Source organism: Silurus aristotelis, assembly GCF_946808225.1.
Source record: "Silurus aristotelis genome assembly, chromosome: 14".
NCBI classification, from domain to species: Eukaryota; Metazoa; Chordata; class Actinopteri; order Siluriformes; family Siluridae; genus Silurus; species Silurus aristotelis.
The window spans coordinates 5,413,215-5,434,217 of record NC_139587.1 but is presented as its reverse complement, the minus strand read 5'-3'; the positions used below and the strand labels follow the sequence as shown (position 1 = coordinate 5,434,217).

General features: G+C 38.2%; 1 protein-coding gene across 4 annotated transcripts in view; it reads left to right on the top strand.

Moving 5' to 3' along the window:
* aff2 (AF4/FMR2 family, member 2) overlaps positions 1–21,003 on the top strand; it is a 255,571-nt gene that overhangs the window by 162,288 nt on the left and 72,280 nt on the right. For all 4 annotated transcript variants that reach the window (XM_083561461.1, XM_083561459.1, XM_083561462.1 and 1 more), the window contains exons 6-8: positions 5,586–5,622; positions 5,821–5,875; positions 19,820–19,871. In XM_083561461.1, the coding sequence (XP_083417587.1) occupies positions 5,586–5,622; positions 5,821–5,875; positions 19,820–19,871 (144 nt within the window). The remainder of the gene's footprint in view (positions 1–5,585; positions 5,623–5,820; positions 5,876–19,819; positions 19,872–21,003) is intronic.

Here is a 21,003-nt window from a genome sequence, read left to right as displayed (position 1 = left end):
CAGATAGACAGACAGACACAGCTAGGCAGACAGATAGATAGACACAGCTAGGCAGACAGATAGGTAGACACAGCTAGGCAGATAGATATACAGACACAGCTAGGCAGAGAGATAGAAAGACACAGCTAGGCAGATAGGCAGACAGATAGACAGACACAGCTAGGCAGATAGACAGACAGACACAGCTAGGCAGTCAGATAGACAGACACAGCTAGGCAGTCAGATAGACAGACACAGCTAGGCAGACAGATAGATAGACACAGCTAGGCAGACAGACACAGCTAGGCAGTCAGATAGACAGACACAGCTAGGCAGACAGATAGATAGACACAGCTAGGCAGACAGATAGATAGACACAGCTAGGCAGACAGACACAGCTAGGCAGACAGATAGACAGACACAGCTAGGCAGACAGATAGACAGACGCAGCTAGGCAGACAGATAGACAAAGATAGGCAGACAGATAGACAGACACAGCTAGGCAGACAGATAGACAGACACAGCTAGGCAGACAGATAGATAGACACAGCTAGGCAGACAGATAGACAGACACAATTGGCAGACAGATAGACAGACGCAGCTAGGCAGACAGATAGACAGACACAATTGGCAGACAGATAGACAGACGCAGCTAGGCAGACAGATAGACACAGCTAGGCAGACAGACACAGCTAGGCAGACAGATAGACAGACACAGCTAGGCAGACAGATAGACAGACACAGCTAGGCAGATAGGCAGACAGATAAACAGACACAGCTAGGCAGATAGACAGACAGACACAGCTAGGCAGACAGACCGATAGACACAGCTAGGCAGACAGATAGGTAGACACAGCTAGGCAGACAGATAGACAGACACAGCTTGGCAGACAGATAGACAGACACAGCTAGGCAGACAGGCCGACAGATAGACAGACACAGTTAGGCAGACAGATAGATAGACACAGCTAGGCAGACAGATAGATAGACACAGCTAAGCAGACAGATAGATAGACACAGCTAAGCAGACAGATAGATAGACACAGCTAGGCAGACAGACACATCTAGGCAGACAGATAGACACAGCTAGGCAGACAGATAGACACAGCTAGCTAGCTAGCTAGCTAGATAGCTAGCTAGATAGATAGATAGCTAGATAGATAGATACAGCTAGGCAGACAGATAGATAGACACAGCTAGGCCGATAGACAGACAGACACAGCTAGGCAGTCAGATAGACAGACACAGCTAGGCAGACAGATAGATAGACACAGCTAGGCAGACAGACACAGCTAGGCAGTCAGATAGACAGACACAGCTAGGCAGACAGATAGATAGACACAGCTAGGCAGACAGACACAGCTAGGCAGACAGATAGACAGACACAATTGACAGACAGATAGACAGACGCAGCTAGGCAGACAGATAGGCAGACAGATAGACAGACACAGCTAGGCAGACAGGTAGATACAGCTAGGCAGACAGATAGACAAACACAGCTCGGCAGACAGATAGACAGACACAGCTAGGCAGACAGATAGATACAGATAGGCAGACAGATTGACAGACACAGCTAGGCAGACAGATAGACACAGATAGGCAGACAGATAGACAAACACAGCTAGGCAGACAGCTAGGCAGACACAGCTAGGCAGACAGATAGACACAGATATTCAGACAGACACAGCTATACAGATAGAAAGACATATAGACATATAGACAGACAGAGATAGATAGATAGATAGATAGATAGATAGATAGATAGATAGATAGATAGATAGATAGATAGATAGATAGATAGATAGATAGATAGATAAGGGGCATAGACCGTTTTTATTTATCTGCACTCTGACAACAGAATAAACATCAGAATAATGTATTGCTATAATTTCAATATGTCAATAATCCTTTCATAATGATCTGAGCAAAATTAACAGAAGGGGGTAGTAATAGTAAGTAATTTGTGTTCAGCAGAAGAAAGTAATGTATACAGGTTTGGAACTACGTGAGGCTGAGTAAATTATGAAACTATCCCTTTAAAAATACACACACAGTAGTTCCAACATTGACCATAGAGGGCGCACTCTGAAACACACTTTACACACACACACACTTTTTGTCTGGTGAAACCTACCCCGTGGGGACCTGGGTGCAGTTTCAGGGGTACCCTGTCAAACATGTTAAAATGGCTATTTCTATCATATGCAATGGATGTGCCTGTGGGGACCAAGGTTCAGGTCCCCACCGCGCATGAGGTCCCAACGGGTTTGGTGTGCAGTCAGGTCCAAGTCCACACCGGGTAATAAAAACAAGTGCACACACACACACACACAAACACACACACACACACACACACACTCACTCACTTACACACAAAACTCTATTCCATGTACATTTCTTTATGTTAAAAAGTAAATTTTTAATTACTAAGAATGTTTTTTCCCCAAACACTTTTAAATGTATAAAAATTAAATTAAAAAAAGTGTTACTCAAAATATATTTTGGAACTTTTATTTAACTTCATATTTACTGCTGCATACAAGCTATGAACATTTTTTTTTTTTTTCAATTATACAATTAAAGTACATTTAGAAGTTTGAAAATGTCTAACTGTTTTCACTTGACTTTAAGTAGGCCTGAATATATAAAATAAGAGACTTGTCATGGCAAGCTTGATTTCACATGTCTAAATGTGAATTGTACACCTTCTGTAGATGAATTACATCAGATTGAAATTGTATTATATTGTCTATGAATTGAATTTTGAGGGCAAAGTTTTTTAATTTTATATGAAACTTCTAGAAAATAAATTGCAATTCAGTGCTTTTGGCAGAACCTTCAGATTCAACATCGGGTTCCTTGTACATCACTTACTCAAAACGCTGCTTGTTGTTGATCTTTTTCCCAATCCCAAAAAATTTTGTTTTGGAAAAACTAATCTTGATTTTTCTGAATTTAACTATGAATTTTCTAGTGGAAAAATCTCTATTAAAATTTGTAAACGTTTCTAGTTCCAACATGGTGTACAGTTTTAGATAGAATTAAAATATTTTTCATTACAGTTTTGAATAAAGTATATAAAAAAATTATCGAATAAAATTGTTAAAGTCAGATTTGTATGTCATTCTATGTCAAGTATGTCTTATAATCATCCTTTTAAAGGTTAGAATTTTTATTAATTTTCAAAGATTAATGAGAAACACCTTATCATTCCACTATCATGAAAATGTGTACAAACTTTCTATGTTAAATAATTTGTTTTATTTAATTTTGTGTTAAATTTTTCCATACTAAATCCAATATAAGTTGCTGCTATAGAAACAAATAATTGTAGAATGAGTGCTTTTACAATAAAACATATTTAAATTACAGCAATTTCAAAAATAAATTCAGCCAGAAGAGTGTAAGTAAAGATGAGTCAGGTATTGATGTAGGTGAGGTGAGGAGGACTGGTGTGAACCATATTTTTAAGAAGCAGGCTTTGTGCACAGGGGCACATCCAAAAACATCTGATACAATTGTGTGCCTCAAACATGATAGTAACAGTTTGGGGGAAGAGACGCATATGGCTGGAAAAGTCAAATGTCCCAATAAATTTGTTCATATTTTGTATAATGATTTGCTCTGTAAATCGCTCCCCTATTAGCGAGACAAATTGTAAAATGTTTCACAAAAGGATTTTAGAAAGTAAACATTCAATTCTAAGCTGAAATTAGTTCAAAATTAAGTACCCCAAAGGCCAGCTGCCATCCAATTTGGACAGTGTTTGTATCTCAGGAGCTTATAAATTGCTGCCCAGAAAAATGGTGCCTCTTGGTGGCTTCTCTCCAATTGGACTGAAATGTAATTTTTTTTACTTTTTAAGCTCTCCAGAATACACACTCATAAAAATATGCATTATTAAGACAGTTTCCTTTTCCTTACACATGAAGTGTTTGGGAATTTTTTATCATATTTCTTTTTATTTCATTTGAACTTTTGGCTGTTGTCATAACTACCGCCAGTCTCTCTTTATTTTATGATGTCATCTGACAAGCGTCCAGAGACATCGCCAGTGGCTCGGGGGTGAGAGTGTCGTCAATGGGATGATCTGACAGAAGTATTGGCTAAGGTGCTGTGGTTTGGCAGGGCTTCTCCACTGAGAACATCTCCTGGCTTTACTTTCGCATCGACATCATCACAGTTCTATCTATCGGCACGTGGAGCATTTTCCGAGCCGGACTGGTATAGAGCCAGTGGCGTTTATGTCCTGTACACTGTCCAGGCAGTGTCCGCCTGCTAACAATAGATGTGTAGAGGCAGAAGTGTAAATAAAGAATGTGAATTAAATGTCTACTGTAGATACACATGCATTTTTATTAAAGGTGTACCTTTAAAATTTATAATATAGGTGTTTTCTTTATATATCCTTCATATTTAATTTTTTTATATTTTATATATTTCTTTTAGTTTTTCAATTAATACATTCTTTGTTATAGGATACTGTTTCTATAGCAACAGCTATTTCATATAAATGCACATGGTGGATGCTACACATGATCAAATTCATTTTTTATTAATTTTTTCTAACAAATCAAACATAATATTTGTTAAAGAGACTTTAAAACAGTCAAATGTAAAAAACCTTTTTTTAAATAAATCGCTAGTGAGCGATAAATACTACATGAAAAAATGCCAATTTATTGCTGATATCATGTAAGAAAACTAACATACTTTATATATTTAATGTAATTATTAATTGATAAAAAGTATGACATTGAAAAATGTATCCATTGCTTAATTTCTGTAGTGTGAGTTAAATAAAACCTTTCAGCATATGCTATTATAATAGAATAGTAACACTGGTGGTGGTGATAGCATCAAACCACCATGTCATTGGTTATTTTCCCAGTACAGCATGCTCTGAAGTGGTTTATTCTTTACTTATAAGAGCAGCTTATAATAAAACAGATGGAACCGAGCTTTATATACAAGATCATTATTATATCATTGGCTTAATATGCATTCGACAGACTGTTCGAATATTGCTAATAGTCAGCAGATTTTGAAATAAAAAAATGTACCTGTGAGAGAAATCCATTCGCATGAGATAATGAGGCCATTAAAAACGAATCATTGTGCTGCAAAGTGTCACAATTTCGCTCCTGTCTTTAGGATGTCATATACAGTGTGTAAGCTTGTGTGTTCTCAAGATCAATTCAAATCCCATGATGCTTCATTGGCAGTGCTCAAGTCCATGTTATTTGCCTTGCAACAGAACATGGACTGATTGGCATAAGTCGAACTAATAATAAAGCTTAACTCCATAAATCCTGGCGTAATGGCGCTGCCCACGTAGTCACCACCGGCAGCGTGTGATTTGTGTAACGCTTCTAATTGTATTTGTGTAAAAGCAATTAAAGCAATCAGTCGGAATTGTGGCTCTATACAGCTGTGTGAAACGTCGAGTTCGTAACTTTGGGCCATAAGGTCATAATCAGTCTCTCTCTCTTTCTCTCTCTCTCTCTCTCTCTCTCTCTCTCTCTCTCTCTCTCTCTCTCTCTCTCTCTCTCTCTCTCTCTCTCTATCTCTCTCTCTCTCTTTATCTATCTATCTCCCACGATCAGGACCCCCAACACGTTACACCAGCGTACATTGGACAAAGTGAGTAGAAACCCTTCATCCACATCTACATCACGTATAAAACTGACATCAGTCGTGTCACAAAACGAGTGCTAATGGCTCAGAAATGAAAAGGCTAACGCTGTGCCCGATGCCAGGCTGCAAGCTCTCGGCCGGCGCTTAATAAAAAAAAAAAAAACATACCAAGCTCTAACATTTCTGTGTGCTTTCTTTTGGCAGAGCGCTGCAACGTTCCTGGTAACAAGCCCTCGACCAAGCCGGTGCCACAGAAGTCGTAAGTAATCATTTGATTAATTATTTGGGAAACGTGCCATGGGGACACAGGGGAAGTGGAATGTGTGTGTGTTATGTGTGTGTAAAGACAAGTCCCCATATTTACCTAAGAGTGAAAATAAGAAAGAGATGAATCAACTTTAACCCCTGTGTTGACTTTGCTGTGAAGTGCGCTGATAGACGGCGTGCTATACCTCCAGTTACGCTTTCACCAACACTGAAATGCAATGAAAAGCTTATCAACCTGTAGAACAGTGTGCTTTAGTAATATGCATGTCATCCAAAACTACTCTTTAAATTTGAATTTAACATCAAACAATTTTGCGTAATCGGTAAACAAAAACGCGTCAGCTTTGAACATGCACGAATGTTTGAACGTTCAAACATTTGTCACAAACCGGTATTTCTATAGAGATGAAATAATTATGACACTTTCCTGAACTTACGAACATTAAAGCTACTACATTTGTGCTTATATATTTTAGAATTATAACCTATATACATGCAGCTATATATTGGCAATATATTACCTGACTCCTATTGGTTGTTTAAAAAAAAGCCCACAATAACGTAATTATTCCATAATTACATAAATATAACACATTATTATGTAAATATTAAGAATCCGAAACAACAGAGATGAAACAAGATTTTTATTGTCTTATAAACAAATCACTGGTCAGAAATTGGGAAGGACACCAATGCATTCCTGTGCCTCCGTTTGCTCATTTACTTTTGGACACCTGGATTTTCCAGCCGTATGTTGGAATGCTGGAATATAAGACTTCTTTGGATGCGGTTGCATTACATTCTGCCTTCACTTGAACTTGGAGACCCAAACCTGTTCCATCATGATGGTGCTTCGGTGCAAAAATCCAGCTCCATGAAGATGTGGTTTATATGGGTTGGAGTGGAAGATCTTGAGTGGCCTGCTATAAACTTCTGACCTGGACAACTTTAGGATGAATCAGAACACTTTACTTGTGAATTTTCACAAGCACACTCCAAAATCTGGTGGAACATCTACCCAGAAGCGTGAAGGTTATTATAACTGCAAATGAGTTGTTTAAAAAGCACATAGATTCTTCTGGGGTCCACAAAGCTTTGCCCATTGTAGTGTTGTCTTGTGGTAACATTGACAGAACCAAAAGACAAAAGTGCATTATGGAAGAACATGCCAGAAGGTTGTCAATATGCATAACTAGCATAGCATTTAATTTCCGTTTTATAAAGGTCTAGATATGCAAATTTACCAATTTTTTCAGAAAAACAGAATGACACAGACTTCGGTGTGAATCATGATAATCCATTATGGAAATTATTACAGAGAAAAATGAAGCAGGCGCCTTCTTTTCTTCCTTTTGATTCTCAGTATTCCTTGGCCACGTTCTGTTTCGTTCTGTGAAACCGTTAATGAAACTAAAAGTGTTCGCCGTATGCACTCTTCCTAAGTAAGTGCGGCCGTGTTCAAAGAAAGCTAGAGCGAAATAGTAACTGGCAGATTTGACATCTAATTCTACGTGCTGCCCGAAAGTCCGCGCGCTAACACACAGCCCGAGCGAGCATGAGCCGCAATCTGAGTGGCTAAGCAGAAGTGACAGATCCAGATGAATTGAATCACAGCTTAATGTGTCTATCAGCTCACTAAAAGAGATATTTTCTCATGAAGGCACGTGGGTTAAAGGTTCAGGACAGGCAACAATAAAGAAGAACGGCACATTGTTAGCAGCCGAAAGCCAGCTGAAAAGAGCCAGTTATCTACTGATCCGGCCGCAGCCTGGGAAACACACGTCTTTATCCGAAGGCCAAGGGGTTTTTTCATCAACATCTGTTTGATTCGTTTCCGCCGCTGTGCTTGCGCTCACTTGCTTTTGCCCACTGAAGTCAAGATGACTTTGGCTTTTGTTCTCCTCAATTGCTTACCAGTTATTAGAGTGAAGTCTTAAATGATTTAAACAGTCCAAATATTTAGAATGAGGCCACCTCAGGGAAAGAGCATTTCTGTCAATATGAGCTTTATCTGAGCACAATATTAGACTTTAGGTCAAGGTGGAAGATTTTCTTTCAGTCTTAGAAACACAAGATGAGCAGAAAGTAGTGCAACACTGCAGCACTTTGATAAAAACCAACAAAACATTCCTATTCAGATCTATAAAGGTCTAAAAGATAACATTTGTCTAGCATGATAGAATAATTTTTTATGGCTCCACCTCCACATTGATCAGAGCTGCTCAGCTCATCCCCTTCACCTCACAAAGTAGATTTTTGTACAGAACATCTAGAATTGCAATTGCAGTTTTCAAAACAGAGCACGTGCTCTACCGTGATTGGTGGGTTTTGTTTTTTGCTGAAGTTTTGTTTTTTATCCACTTAAATAAAAAGATGATTTCACAACATGTAGTTTAGTAAAAAGCAAAATATTTGAATTGGTATGAAGTGAAGCTAAAGTAAGTTTCCGCACAAATGGAAATGTTTGAGAAAAAATACAGATACTTGAAAAAGCTACTTAAGTACAGTAACGAATTACATTTTCTTTATATACTGTGTATGTATATATATATATAAAAAAATTAATATGTAGCATTATTCATGCAATTAGGATGTAGCACACACATGCGCCACATAAGCTAACAACATAAAATAAGAAATTCATAATAAATAAAAAAATAAATAAAATAAAAAATACAGAATAATATATAATTAAACACTGGAAAAAAATGTTTATTAACAAAGTCTGACGAATGTTTATAGATGATGTGATCAGTGTTTTTTACATGGAATATGAAGACTAGCACTAGATGTTTTTGGGATACGATTTAGACCAGAATTTAATGAGCCATTCAAAAATGCATGAAATAAAGTCAGTTTCAAGAGAACTATTGTTCAATTACAACACATTCTGAAACAATTGACATGTAGCTTCTAGAATTGCGTACATTAGCACTCTTATAGCACATATACACACATACTGGATGCCTGAAAACATCATCATCATCATCATCACCACTCCCTGATCTTTAACCATATAGAAGCTGTTGGAAGGACATGGCCACACACTTCCCTTGACTCCATTAGATAATTGGTGTTGTCTCTCATTCTTCAACTGAGTCATTTCCCTCCGAGTGTCTCACAGACACTTTAAGGCTAAAAGCGGCGCATTCTGACACGCTGCCATATAAACCTTTAACGCTTTAATCCGTCCCTCTTGAGCAACAATCGGCCATTAGGCAGAGGGCGCAGTGACATTAATTTGAAGTTTACCGTGTTGGGAAGTCATAAAATGACACTTTTTTTCTCAGCGGATCGACTCTTTCACAAGCTCGTCGCAAAGTACCGGTGATCAACACTGTAATTCACTTCAAAACTGACATTAGTCCCACTCAGACCATTTTGCCGTTCTCCCTGACTGAGGGAAGGCGAGGACAACAGTGCCTGTCAGAATCACAAGATCTTCTGCTGATTTGTGGTACTAGAAAATAATGTATAACTATATAATTGTAATATGTGCTATGTAATATGTTAGCAGGAATAATGTAAGGAGTTTGTTACAATTATATAGTTATAAATTAATGTAGATTCTTGTTCTGGATTAATGTGGGATTTTATATATATATATATATATATATATATATATATATATATATATATATATATATATATATATATATATATATATATATATATATATATACTTGTTTCCCCATTCGTCGTACATCAGTGTGTAATCCTTCTTTTTTGTTTTGATGATGATATGATGGTCCAGGGGCATTGATTAGGCTTAGGGTAGTTTTGGTATAGCAGGGAATTATCAAAAACGAAAAACTCATCACAAAAGAAATTGTGATTTTTGATAATAATGACACTTAGTTAGCAGAATTGTAGACATATTTAGGCAGAGTGGCTGTTTTTCCTCCACTGTTTGTTAAACAATATTCTTGCAGGCAGACGCCAAGGCGGAGTCAAAAAGTAGACGAAATAAAAACATGTTCACGCTGTTTTGGTGAAGTACATATACGTGTGTGTGAGTGTATTTAAAAACAGCCGTCAAAGTATGTTTTTGGCTGGGAAAAAAAATGTGGATCTTTTTGGATGTTTTCCAAAATTCAGCTACATCCAAAAGGTTTTTTACAGCCACACGTATAATAACCAAATAACAAGCCATGCGCTTTAAAAAGTGAAGATTACAGGCAACATCACGAGGGAAAACATCCATTTAAGCAGAAAAAAAAAGTGTGAGGGGGGCACAGACTTGCCGCCTTCCCTTGAATCAGATTCACTTAAAAAAGATTGATGTTCGGCGGCGGTTTGCGTCTAAACCCAAAGCTTGTCTTTTATTCCGACAAATATATTTATCATAAGGAGCTTCTCTCACACGATTTTTTTCCGGAGAGACGTTTGCGTCTCCGTCCTGCCCTGCCATAAATTTGCATTCGCAACACAGCAAAGTGCTCGTTTTATCCTTGTTAGGCAGGGATCTCAAAAAAGCACTGACGTCGCCTCGGTTGTGTAGATAAATTCAGACAACTAAACCCTGGAAGACAAGATGAGGAGGAGGAGGGAAAGAGGGAAAGAAGGATTGAGACTGTGGGCAAGCTTTCTTTTATTATTTCTTTTCCCCTATCCTGAACATTAACGCAGGATCTAAATGTGACACTTGAACAGACCCTGAAACCAGAAATGGCTGAGGGTAAATCTAAATAATCAAGTGGACGGAGGTAGTGTGATGGTGGATGAAGTTTCTGAAGTCAGCGTTCATCATGGACTTTTTAATTAAATGTCCCCGAGCTGAAGGATGGATTGAGAATGGGAAAGGGTGGTTCAGGGACATCTGTACAAAACGTGTCCTCTGTTTCCCTGTATTTCACTTCCCTCTATTTTGGTTTCCATCCAAGACTGCAATAAGAGCAGCTAAAATGTACAGATATACATATGTACTTTCCTATGCTGTCTATAAAAGTGTGAAATACTTTATCCACTGTGTAACAGTGAACATTGTGTTTTAGAAAAATAATAATAATTAAAAAAAAAACAGTATTTCACATGAATTCGCAACCAAATTGTCATCCCATCCCACCATACTCCAACACCAGAGGTTCGAAAATGGGGTATGCAGTATATTGGGTGTTCTATTGCATGTAGTGTATTTAATCTTATATTTACCCCTCTTTTTTTTGGAGGGGAAGAATGGGGTGCCAGCCATGATCTTGCAGACCGCGTAGCAAATGTGCATGTGCACCTGTGCTTATATAGATTTTAATAAATAAAATGCTTAAATATCATTCCTCACACAGTTTTGTCCCTCCTTTTCACAAAAGGAAGAACGAGAGGTGTTTTATACTTGTCACATGTACTTTAGAGCACAGCGAATCCAAGCGATGTTAGGAAATTGGGGTCAGAGCGCAGGATCAGTGCATCTTCATCACAGATAGTTAAGGGCCTTGCTCAAGGGCCCTAATAGTGGCAGCTTGGAAATACCAGGGCTTGAATTTCTTCAGAGCCTTAACATCTGAACTAATTGTATTGCACACAGTAACACATTTGGATACAGGTATTGATTCAGAAGTGGACGAAAACTGATTACATCTGTTCTAAAACACATCGGTGGACAACAAGGAAGTGTTTCTTCTTCATTACTCTAAGTATTTTAATACTTTTTAAGTACTATACTATATGGACAAAACTATTGGGACACCTGACTTTCCCAGCAATATGTGATTCTTTCTGAAACTGCCGGCAGTTTGTTCTTCTTGAAGATTTCTTTCTGACATTGCGATTCCAGTTCCTCCCAGAGCAGAACAATAGGATTTAGGTGCATTGACTGGGCAGGTCATTTCATGATAGATAACACTTCAGACGACTGTTTGCCCTCTAAATAACGCTTACAATGCTTGGACGTATGCTTTGGTTCATTGTCTTGTTGTACGGTGAAGCATTGGCCTACATTTCCCCTACATGCATATACTTAGTTAGCATGTTCTCTAAATATATTCAGAAACTTGTGAAGTGGAACTTGAGCTTTGAATGGAAAGAGACCTGATAGCTACATGTATTGTATTCAAAACCTACTATTATTGACTATTATAAAACTATGGACAATTGAAGTATGGAATGGTAGCCATGTTGGTTCAGGATTCCTTTCACCTGGAATACCAATCTCCAACCTTCCCTGCTATAAAAATAACCCCAAACAGTTAAGCTACCTTCTCTCCTGTTTTCAATCTTACATAAGATCTTCTGTAGGAGGGAAAAATGTCCGATTTGAACTCATCTTTCCAAAGAACTTTCTTGATTCTGGGCTTTTATTTAGTTTTGTTGCATATGAACAAAAGGAACATGCATGTATCTCGAATCCATGAAAGACTAGGTGTCTTCAAACTTTTGACAGGCGCCGGAACTCGACAGTAATCACCATATAACGTATTCTGTACACTGTATATACTACAGCTATAGTTGATGTACAATTGAGTAACGTTCCGGAAACTAAACTCATTAGTACCGTAGTGGCACTTTGAGATTTCAACGTAAGAACCAATTAAATCTATTTTCATTCTCACACCTTTGCAGAGTTTTGACCTGCCGTGTGTGTTTGTACTTTATATTAAGCTTGTGAGTGGCAGAGACATTAGAAGTGTGTTGTATCTCTTGAGTTGCTCTCCAGATGAGTGTAGTGTTGACAGATCTGGAGCAGAGCTAATCTCAGGGCACCACCGGCTAGACAGAGAGAGAGATAGAGAGAAGGAGAAAGAGAGAGAGAGAGAGAGAGAGAGAGATCAAGAGAAGGAGAGAGAGAGAGAGAGAGAGAGAGAGAGAGAGAGAGAGACGCCTGTCTGAAACAAAAAAAAAAAACACTGTGTGTTTGTTTATCACCGCGTGAGTCCAAGTGCATTTCCATGTTCCTGCCTGTGATTGACACGATGAGGCCAGGCTTGGGTGCTTATTTAGAGCCTCACTCTGTTTCCTTCCACTTCCCTAAGAGATCACCGGGGAAGGAAGGAAGCATGAGTCAGCATGAGGCGACTCGGCCTTCCCGTACCTCACACACGCGAGGTGAAGGCGCAGTAAAGCCGAAAGCCACACGACTTCTCGCGTCACGTAAAGAAAGAGAGCTCAAGTTTGTTTTTTTTTAAACGACTTTCATAACACGCCATTCTTAAACTCAACATAGCGAGATAGCGTGTTATTTTACAACACCGCCAACCCGAGCCGAGACGACGCTCCGGGACGCTCTCTCGTATTTGTTGGAATAAATATTCCCTCCAAATATTCCCTTCTCTTATTAAAATCCCAGCAGGAGCACAGCGACCCAGAGCGCAACGGTAACAGGCGTCTACTGTGTGGTTACCCGCAAACCTTTGCACCTCCAGGGAGCTTTTGCTCAACTCCGTTTTCTCGCTTCAGGAAAGCGAGTTGAAGAGACGTAAGCGGGAGTTATGCTAAAGCGCTGCGCTGTATTTACATAGCTCTTGGTTTTAAAATGCACATTACTAGCTCGACTTTTTCCTCAGAATCCTGAAACAGAATAATATAAAGATATTAGAAAGATAAAACTCTTCAGGTAATGTTATTCAAAAGTTTATATTTTTTTGTCTAAAGTTTACAACAAAAATAATTAGCATTTTCTTAACCCTAAAGCCAAACTGTTGAGCCTGTTGTTAGCAAATAGCTCCACGAGAGACAATCAGACAGCAGGGAGAAAGCCCCACAGGGCAGCTAGAAACGGCAGCATGGCTCTGTGACGCAACTGTTGCTAACGATAATAGCTACGTTGAGGGAAAACAGGAGGCTGTTTATTTGAAGCTTTGAGGGCAGACATATTCACAGCAGAGGTGAGAAGCATCGTTGACGAGCAACACACTCGCGATAGACAGGAATTCTGGCTTATTGAAACAACACGAGCTGCCTCGTGGGATGAGCACTGAGAGGAATATTGGCAATGACACCAATGGTTCCTAAAGCCAAATGCTCAAGTAGCTGTACACTTTATGTATCTCTATAATGTCATCCTTGTAATAATTTCTGCATTAACAGGGAAAAAAAACCTTTTAGAGATTAAAATACAAGACTCTTGTGACAGAACTGTGAACTGAATCAGTGTAATCCTGCCGCTTCTCACATGTCTCTCAGTCTTTATTTCCCGCTGTTTAAGCCGTGCTTATATCAGTGGCTAGCAGGCTGGCGCTGTGGCGTTGATCGGCTAAATGGCTTGCCGTGGGCCTTCACTACAGGACGTGGGGCAGCAGTAATGAACAGCGGATGCTCCGATGCCTCCGAGAGATACCCAGACCAATATAAAGTTCAAAACCCATTATGAAAGATGACACAACAATACAGATGAAGGGGGCAGAAGTTTTTTATAATTTACCTACACTCTTTTGGGAAGATGTTCTACTAGATTTTCGATTGTGTGCGTGTGGAGATTTGTAAACGTTCAGCCACAGGGGCATTAGGAATGTCAGGTACTAATGAGGAGGCCTGGGTTGCAGTCATTGTCGTAATTCATCCCAAAGGTGATGAGGTCAGAGCTCTATTGCAGAACACCCAAGTTTCTCCAATCCAAACCATATACATCTTACCCATATATATTATATGGACAAAAGTATTTCAACACCTGACCTTTCCCTGAGGTTCTACCCTAAACAGTTACCACAAAGTTGAATACACGTAATTGTACAGAATGTGTTTGGATGCGGAAGCATGAAATTTGCGATTCACTAGGAGAAACAAAGTGTCTGTAAATGCAGGTATCCGGAAGTTGAGTCACTTCATAGACTTATATTTGGTCAGACCAAAACATTTAAATGCTCATTCGAGCAGCGTCTTCAGTCTGAGGGAAGTTGGAAGGATTTTAAAATTTGTATGCTCCAGGGTGGAGTCTGGGGCATATAAATTTGTGGACCGCAATCTTCACAGAGTTGGTGAAACATTACAGTGTTTCACCAGTTGATCTGACTCAACTTCCAGACAGGAGACCTAAACCTGTTTCTGCATGACTATGACCCTTTGTCAGCTCCCATCATGGAGTCAGCTCAATGATGATATGGTTCACATTGTATGAAGTGGAAAAAATTCAGGTTAAATATATATATAGAATAATAAGCAAGAAAGGGGTTAAATAATAACAAAATCCAATATATATATATATATATATATATATATATATATATATATATATATATATATATATATATATATATACACACACACACAAAACGACCTCGATAGTTCACAACCTCGATAGTTCACGACTTTTTATTTGGAACCGGACTAAGAGTAACACACGAAAAATCTGATAGAGAAGCCCCGAGTGGCTGGAATGTTCAGAGTACAATTTCAAAACAGAGTTTGTACTAATAAATTACATAAAAATGTTTTTTTTTTTGTAAAAAAATAAAAATATATGACAATAAATCAATCTCTCTCTCTCTCTCTCTCTCTCTATATATATATATATATATATATATATATATATATATATATATATATAGAGAGAGAGAGAGAGAGAGAGAGAGAGAGAGAGAGAGAGAGAGAGAGAAAAAGAGAGATATAGAGAGAGAGAGAGAGAGAGAGAGAGAGAGAGAGAGAGAGAGAGAGAGAGAGATTGATTGTCATATATTTAAACAAATAAGTGTCAGTAACAATTTACAAACGTATTATAGGAAATAAGGACTAATGAAATGTAATAAAATCAACAGAAATGATTAATAACTCGTATACATTTGTCGAACGTGAGAGCAGAGCCTGAAAAAAACACAATGGTGTGATATCGATGTGCGTAGAGTACACACGCATCAAGTGTTTTGCAGCTTGTTCTGGTTTATATCAGGGTGAAGCAGCAGCACAGCAGGTAGCCGTGGTGCCTCAGAGGCTCAGAGGGTTCGAACCTGAGCTCAGGTTTCTTCCCTGTGCTGAGTTTCACATGTTCACTCTGTGTCCATGTAGTTTCCCCCTGGTCTTCTGTTTTACTCCTACCTTATAAAAACATGACTGTTAATGGATTGGCTACGCTGAATTGCCCCCTGGTCTGTGTGTGTGCACGGTTGTTTGTGTGTCCACATGTGATGGATTTTTCAGCCTTCTAGGCTAAACTGCTACTGCTGTTTCTGGAGTTAGTTACAGGTCCACCACAAATCACAATGATGATGGAGAATGAATGAATTTTATTTGTTAAAAATTTTACCATTTCTTTTTTATGTTTTCTAGTGGGTTTTTTTTCTTTTGGTAAACATAAAGAATTCTTTACCTTAGCCAATGTTTTTATTGTGCATGTGTATATATATATATGTGTGTGTGTGTGTGTGTGTGTGTGTGTGTGTGTGTGTGTGTGTGTGTGTGTGTGTGTGTGTGTGTGTGTGTGTGTGTGTGTGTGTGGTTTTTGTAGTTTGTTTAATTGTGTATATTTTTAATAGATTTTTTGTTTGTATTTATTATTTTGTATTATAATTTTTTGTCCTTTTTTAAAGTTTGGTTGATTTACTATGTATGGATGTGTATTACAGTTTTTTTTTTTGTCTGTCTGTTTGTTAAAATTTTTGTCCTTTGACAACTTTTTTTTCTTTTTTTTGTTATTTTGGATTGTTTATAATTTCATATTTAATATTGTTTATAATAATATTTGATTTTAACGTTAATCCGATTTTTGAGCATATTAGTTATACAGACATACAGACATGCTCTCCAATGATTTGAAGAGAGCTGCCGAATAAACACGTGCATTTGTTTTAAATATTCATTCTGTTACTGTGTCATTATGCCAAGTTATGTAATGAGGGAATGGTAGAATGAACATCTTATTGCACACGTTTTGGCACGTTCCCTCGTTCTCTTTTTCTCAGAGATTTAAAAAAAAAAGGAAATAAATAAATAAAAGATGAAAGCATTAAGCGAATCCACACCAGAACAAATTGAGTTCCTTTGCATTTTAGATCAGCTTTCACTAATGAAACTATGCCTCAGTGATGGCAGGAAAAAAACAAAAAAAATGAACGCAACTCAGGTTTCTCCAGTCAGATGTTAACACTTATGCCTTTTACATCGTCGGCGTCGTGATTTCTCTTGGCTTTGGATCCAACACAAATAAAGCTGCTCTCCATTTATAATCTGTATTCGTCGTATTTATGTTTTTGGGATCTTTTTCAAGTACAACTATGTCATGTTGAATATCCCGACCTTTAGATGACTGTCTTCTCACCACAGAAAGGAGATTTCTTTTAAACTCATATATCTGAATTACATCCATAGTAATGTCTAAAACACAAACATAAACATTATGTCATCATCATGGATGGAAAACATATTTACTTATTGTTTTCGGATTTATTTTGTTCTAGTTTATAGGAAGATACATTTCATATCGTCCTATAAACCAGCCGGCTCTTTATTTTTCCGTGTATTAGAACCTATAAACTTCCTACTTTCGACATGTCCTTGTGGTTAAGAGGTTAATTTAGCAGAGTGGTAAACACTGGCACAATTAGCCATTAAATATAGTTCCACTATTAAACTTAAATTGCCCAGATGGGATCTTGCTTTAGAATAATACGTCTAATAAAGTGGGGTGTATTAGATCACTGGATTCGGAGTTTTCCTTTTTCAAACCAGGCCGCAGGCTGATTGTTTGTGTCGGCGACCTTGTTTTAATCAGCAGTCAAACGCTGGGCAAAAACAGATGTTCGACCCAAAAACGTTGCTGTTGCAGTCGCAGTCACTTATGAGAGCCAGAGGACGTTGCTTTTTTTTACTTTTTGCGGTGAAAAAATTTTCTGGAGCCACGTCGTGTCCCAGAATGCAAAGCAGTTTGTTCAATCCTTGTATCCAGTCAGGCATCTTTCCTCCCTTCTCTTTTATTTGTTCTCGTCGTTTGGCTTTTGGTTCTCTTACCACATTGATCTGTTGCCAGGTTGGTGAAATAATCCAGTCTGAGTGTGGAGGGGAGAAAAATGAGCACAGTTATTAAGAATATAATCAATAATCAATAATGTTGCTTATTGGTTAAAAAATCATAGCAATCGATATGGAAATTCTGTGGAAACTGGTGTTTCCACTGTTTGCTTAATGGACTTTCAATAACTTTTTGAAACGTATGTAATCCCTGCAAACCACACTCTAAAGGCCACACAGATAAACACACACTTTGGCCATGGATCAGCCACTATAAACTGAAAATCCTGCCTGATTGCACGTCCACCACCTGGTCTTCTGCGCAGGCCGAACGCTGACATCTGTTAGGTATTATGAGGATAATGACTGGGAGTTTTGTTCAAAGTTCCCCGCGATCTGCGCTGCCGCACGACAGCTTAGGTCATAGAAAACTAAACCTTAAACACATTTCTCCCCCATTTATAGAGCATTTTTTATTGTTTCAGTGTCAGGAGGAAAATTCCTTACTTGGCCCATTTTTTTTACAGCCCTGGTGGCTATCAGGACCCGACATTCGGAAATATCGCCCAACAAGCTGTCAGGATGATGTCATGTGACCCTCATAACTACAGCACAGATGACATCATGCTGATTCTTGGGTTCTAACGAGGTCGCGGCACGGCGTATTTTATATACTGTATTACGGGGTTATATTTACAGGACGGGAGATTAGCTGGCTGGCTGCCACACCGTACAAGTAGGACGGAAGAAGGTGAAAATATGCCTCATGAACAGGTGAATGAGAATGAATAAGACTAATAATACGGAAGAATCGAAGATTCTGTCTGCTAGAAGAACATGAATCAATACACAATTCATTTATATATCATTTATTCACAGTTGTTTTAAAAAATTGGTTTACAATTTTATGTACGGACTGGATTTATTTTGAATAACAATACTTCTGACAGTAGTACCCACTTGGAGACAAAGCACAAGTAAATATTAATGTGATTCATCTATTAGATTCATAATGGATCATTTTTATAGCCACAACTACTGTAGTTTAGGGGAATGCAAATAAAGTCACATAAGAATGAGTAAAAAGTGAAGAAAATAAGTAATGAGTAAGAAAGAAAACATATGCGTTGCTTGCGGATACAAGAAATGTAATGCGACCTGAAGTACATTTAGACAAATTTGAAAAAAAGCAGTTAAAAACGGTTGTCTAGCTTTTTATACTTTATTTCACACTCAGAAAAGGCTCTCGTCTCTCCCTCTTTTATCCCTGTCCCTCAAACAGACAAAACTTACTATTGAAATTCAGCACATGTGAATGAGCCTTAATACTCACTTCACCTCGGCTCCACCCTCCATTTAAACCAGCATTGAATCATTCCCAGTTCCATAGCAGTTAAAAACATTAGCTCCTAGTTTTATATCCACAATGACTGTATAAGACTGTAGAAAGAACATTACTTATAATCTTACATTCCAGTGCTCATGTTAGTTCTCACTCTCCAGTGTTCTGTATTGTTTAAAGACTATAATCACACTCTTGATGTCACCCAAATGAGGATGGGTTCCCCTTTTGAGTCTGGTTCTTTCCTGTTTTTTTCCTCATAACATCTCAGGTAGTTTTTCCTTGCCACGGTCACCATGGCTGCTCATCAGGGATAAATACACATTGTTCACCTTAACTCTAAAATTCTGTAAAGCTGCTTTGACAACAAAGACAGTTGTGAAAAGCGCTATAGAAATAAACTTGACTTGACTTCGCCAAAATTAATCAGCAATTTCATATATTTCTATCTGTTTGCATTCTATCTGAGATAAATTACTGGTTACACAGTTACTATGTAAACTTATTGAAAACCAATGAACAACTTATTACTGACCAAACATATGTGAGAATGGGGCTGAACCCCGTCACACCAGCATATCAGAGTATAATATCTAATCAGTGTTGTGCTTTATTTATTATTTGTTAATGAGGAATATTGGGGCTCATGCTAATGTAGTGTCACTTTCAGATGACAAAGCTTTTGTTTTTGGTGATTCTGACAAAAGGTTCTTGCTTGTATTCCAGAATGCTTGAAGATGACCTGAAGATCAGCAGTGACGAAGAAGACAGTGAGCAGGTGAGATACAGTGCAAATGATTTTTACTAAAAATAATCACTATTTATTTACAGTAAAAGCTTTATTCAGAGCTCAGAATGACGGTCCCCAGAAAGTGGAGGGGAAAAAATGAAGTGATTGTGTGCTGTTGTGAGGAAGTTGTGTAAATGCTCATTTATCAGCTTTGACCTTTCTGATTGTACTTAAGAGACACCTTTTTATCATTTCTATTCGATTTATGTTTTGATTAAGCATGCAAATTGTCTGCAAAAGCTGTACACAATTTATTCGGCAAACACGTGCACTAGAGATGGTAAAATTCATAGATTCGTATGTTTTTCTTTTTTCTTTTTTTTTTAGCATACTGGTGGAATGGTAGCCATTTTGGTTCAGGATTCCTATGTCTTCATCCTTACCTACTCTAAAACAACCCTAAAACGATTAAGCTTCCACCTCCATGTTTGACCATGGAGGCAGTCTGCTAACATCTTTTCTAAACATCTCTCCTGTTTTGCAGAAGTTCTTCTGTTAGAGCGAAAAATGTCCAATTTGTACTCATCTGTCCACAGAACTTCATTCACTGTCCAACTTTTGTCTTTTTTTAACATTTACATAGTTTGAACATGCATGTGTTTTAAAAACCATAAAAGACTTTGCACTGTATGTAGATTGTACAGTGATGACTCTTGATTTAGTATAGAAGAAAAAACCGACCAGGCATAACTTAAATACCACCTGTCTAATATTGTGTTGGTCCCCCTCTGGATGCCAAAACAGTTCTGACACATCAAACATTACCAGCATTACCTTCTTCAGCAGTTTGAGCTACAGGAGCTCGTCTGTTGGATCAGCAGCCTTCGCTCCTTGCGTGCATTAATGTGTCTTTGCCGCCCATAACCCTGTCACCGGTTCACCACTGTTCATTCCTTGGAGCACTTTTGATAGATACTCAGCACTGCAGTCCAAGCCCAGTCGTCTATACATCACAATTTAGTTCTTGTAAACTCACTCAAATCCTTACCCTTGCCCATTTTTTCTGTTTCTAACACATCAGCTTTTAGGACAAAATGTTCACTTGCTGAGTAATATATCAAACACACTAACAGGTGCCATGATGAAGAGATAATCAGTGTTATTCACGTCAGCGCTCATA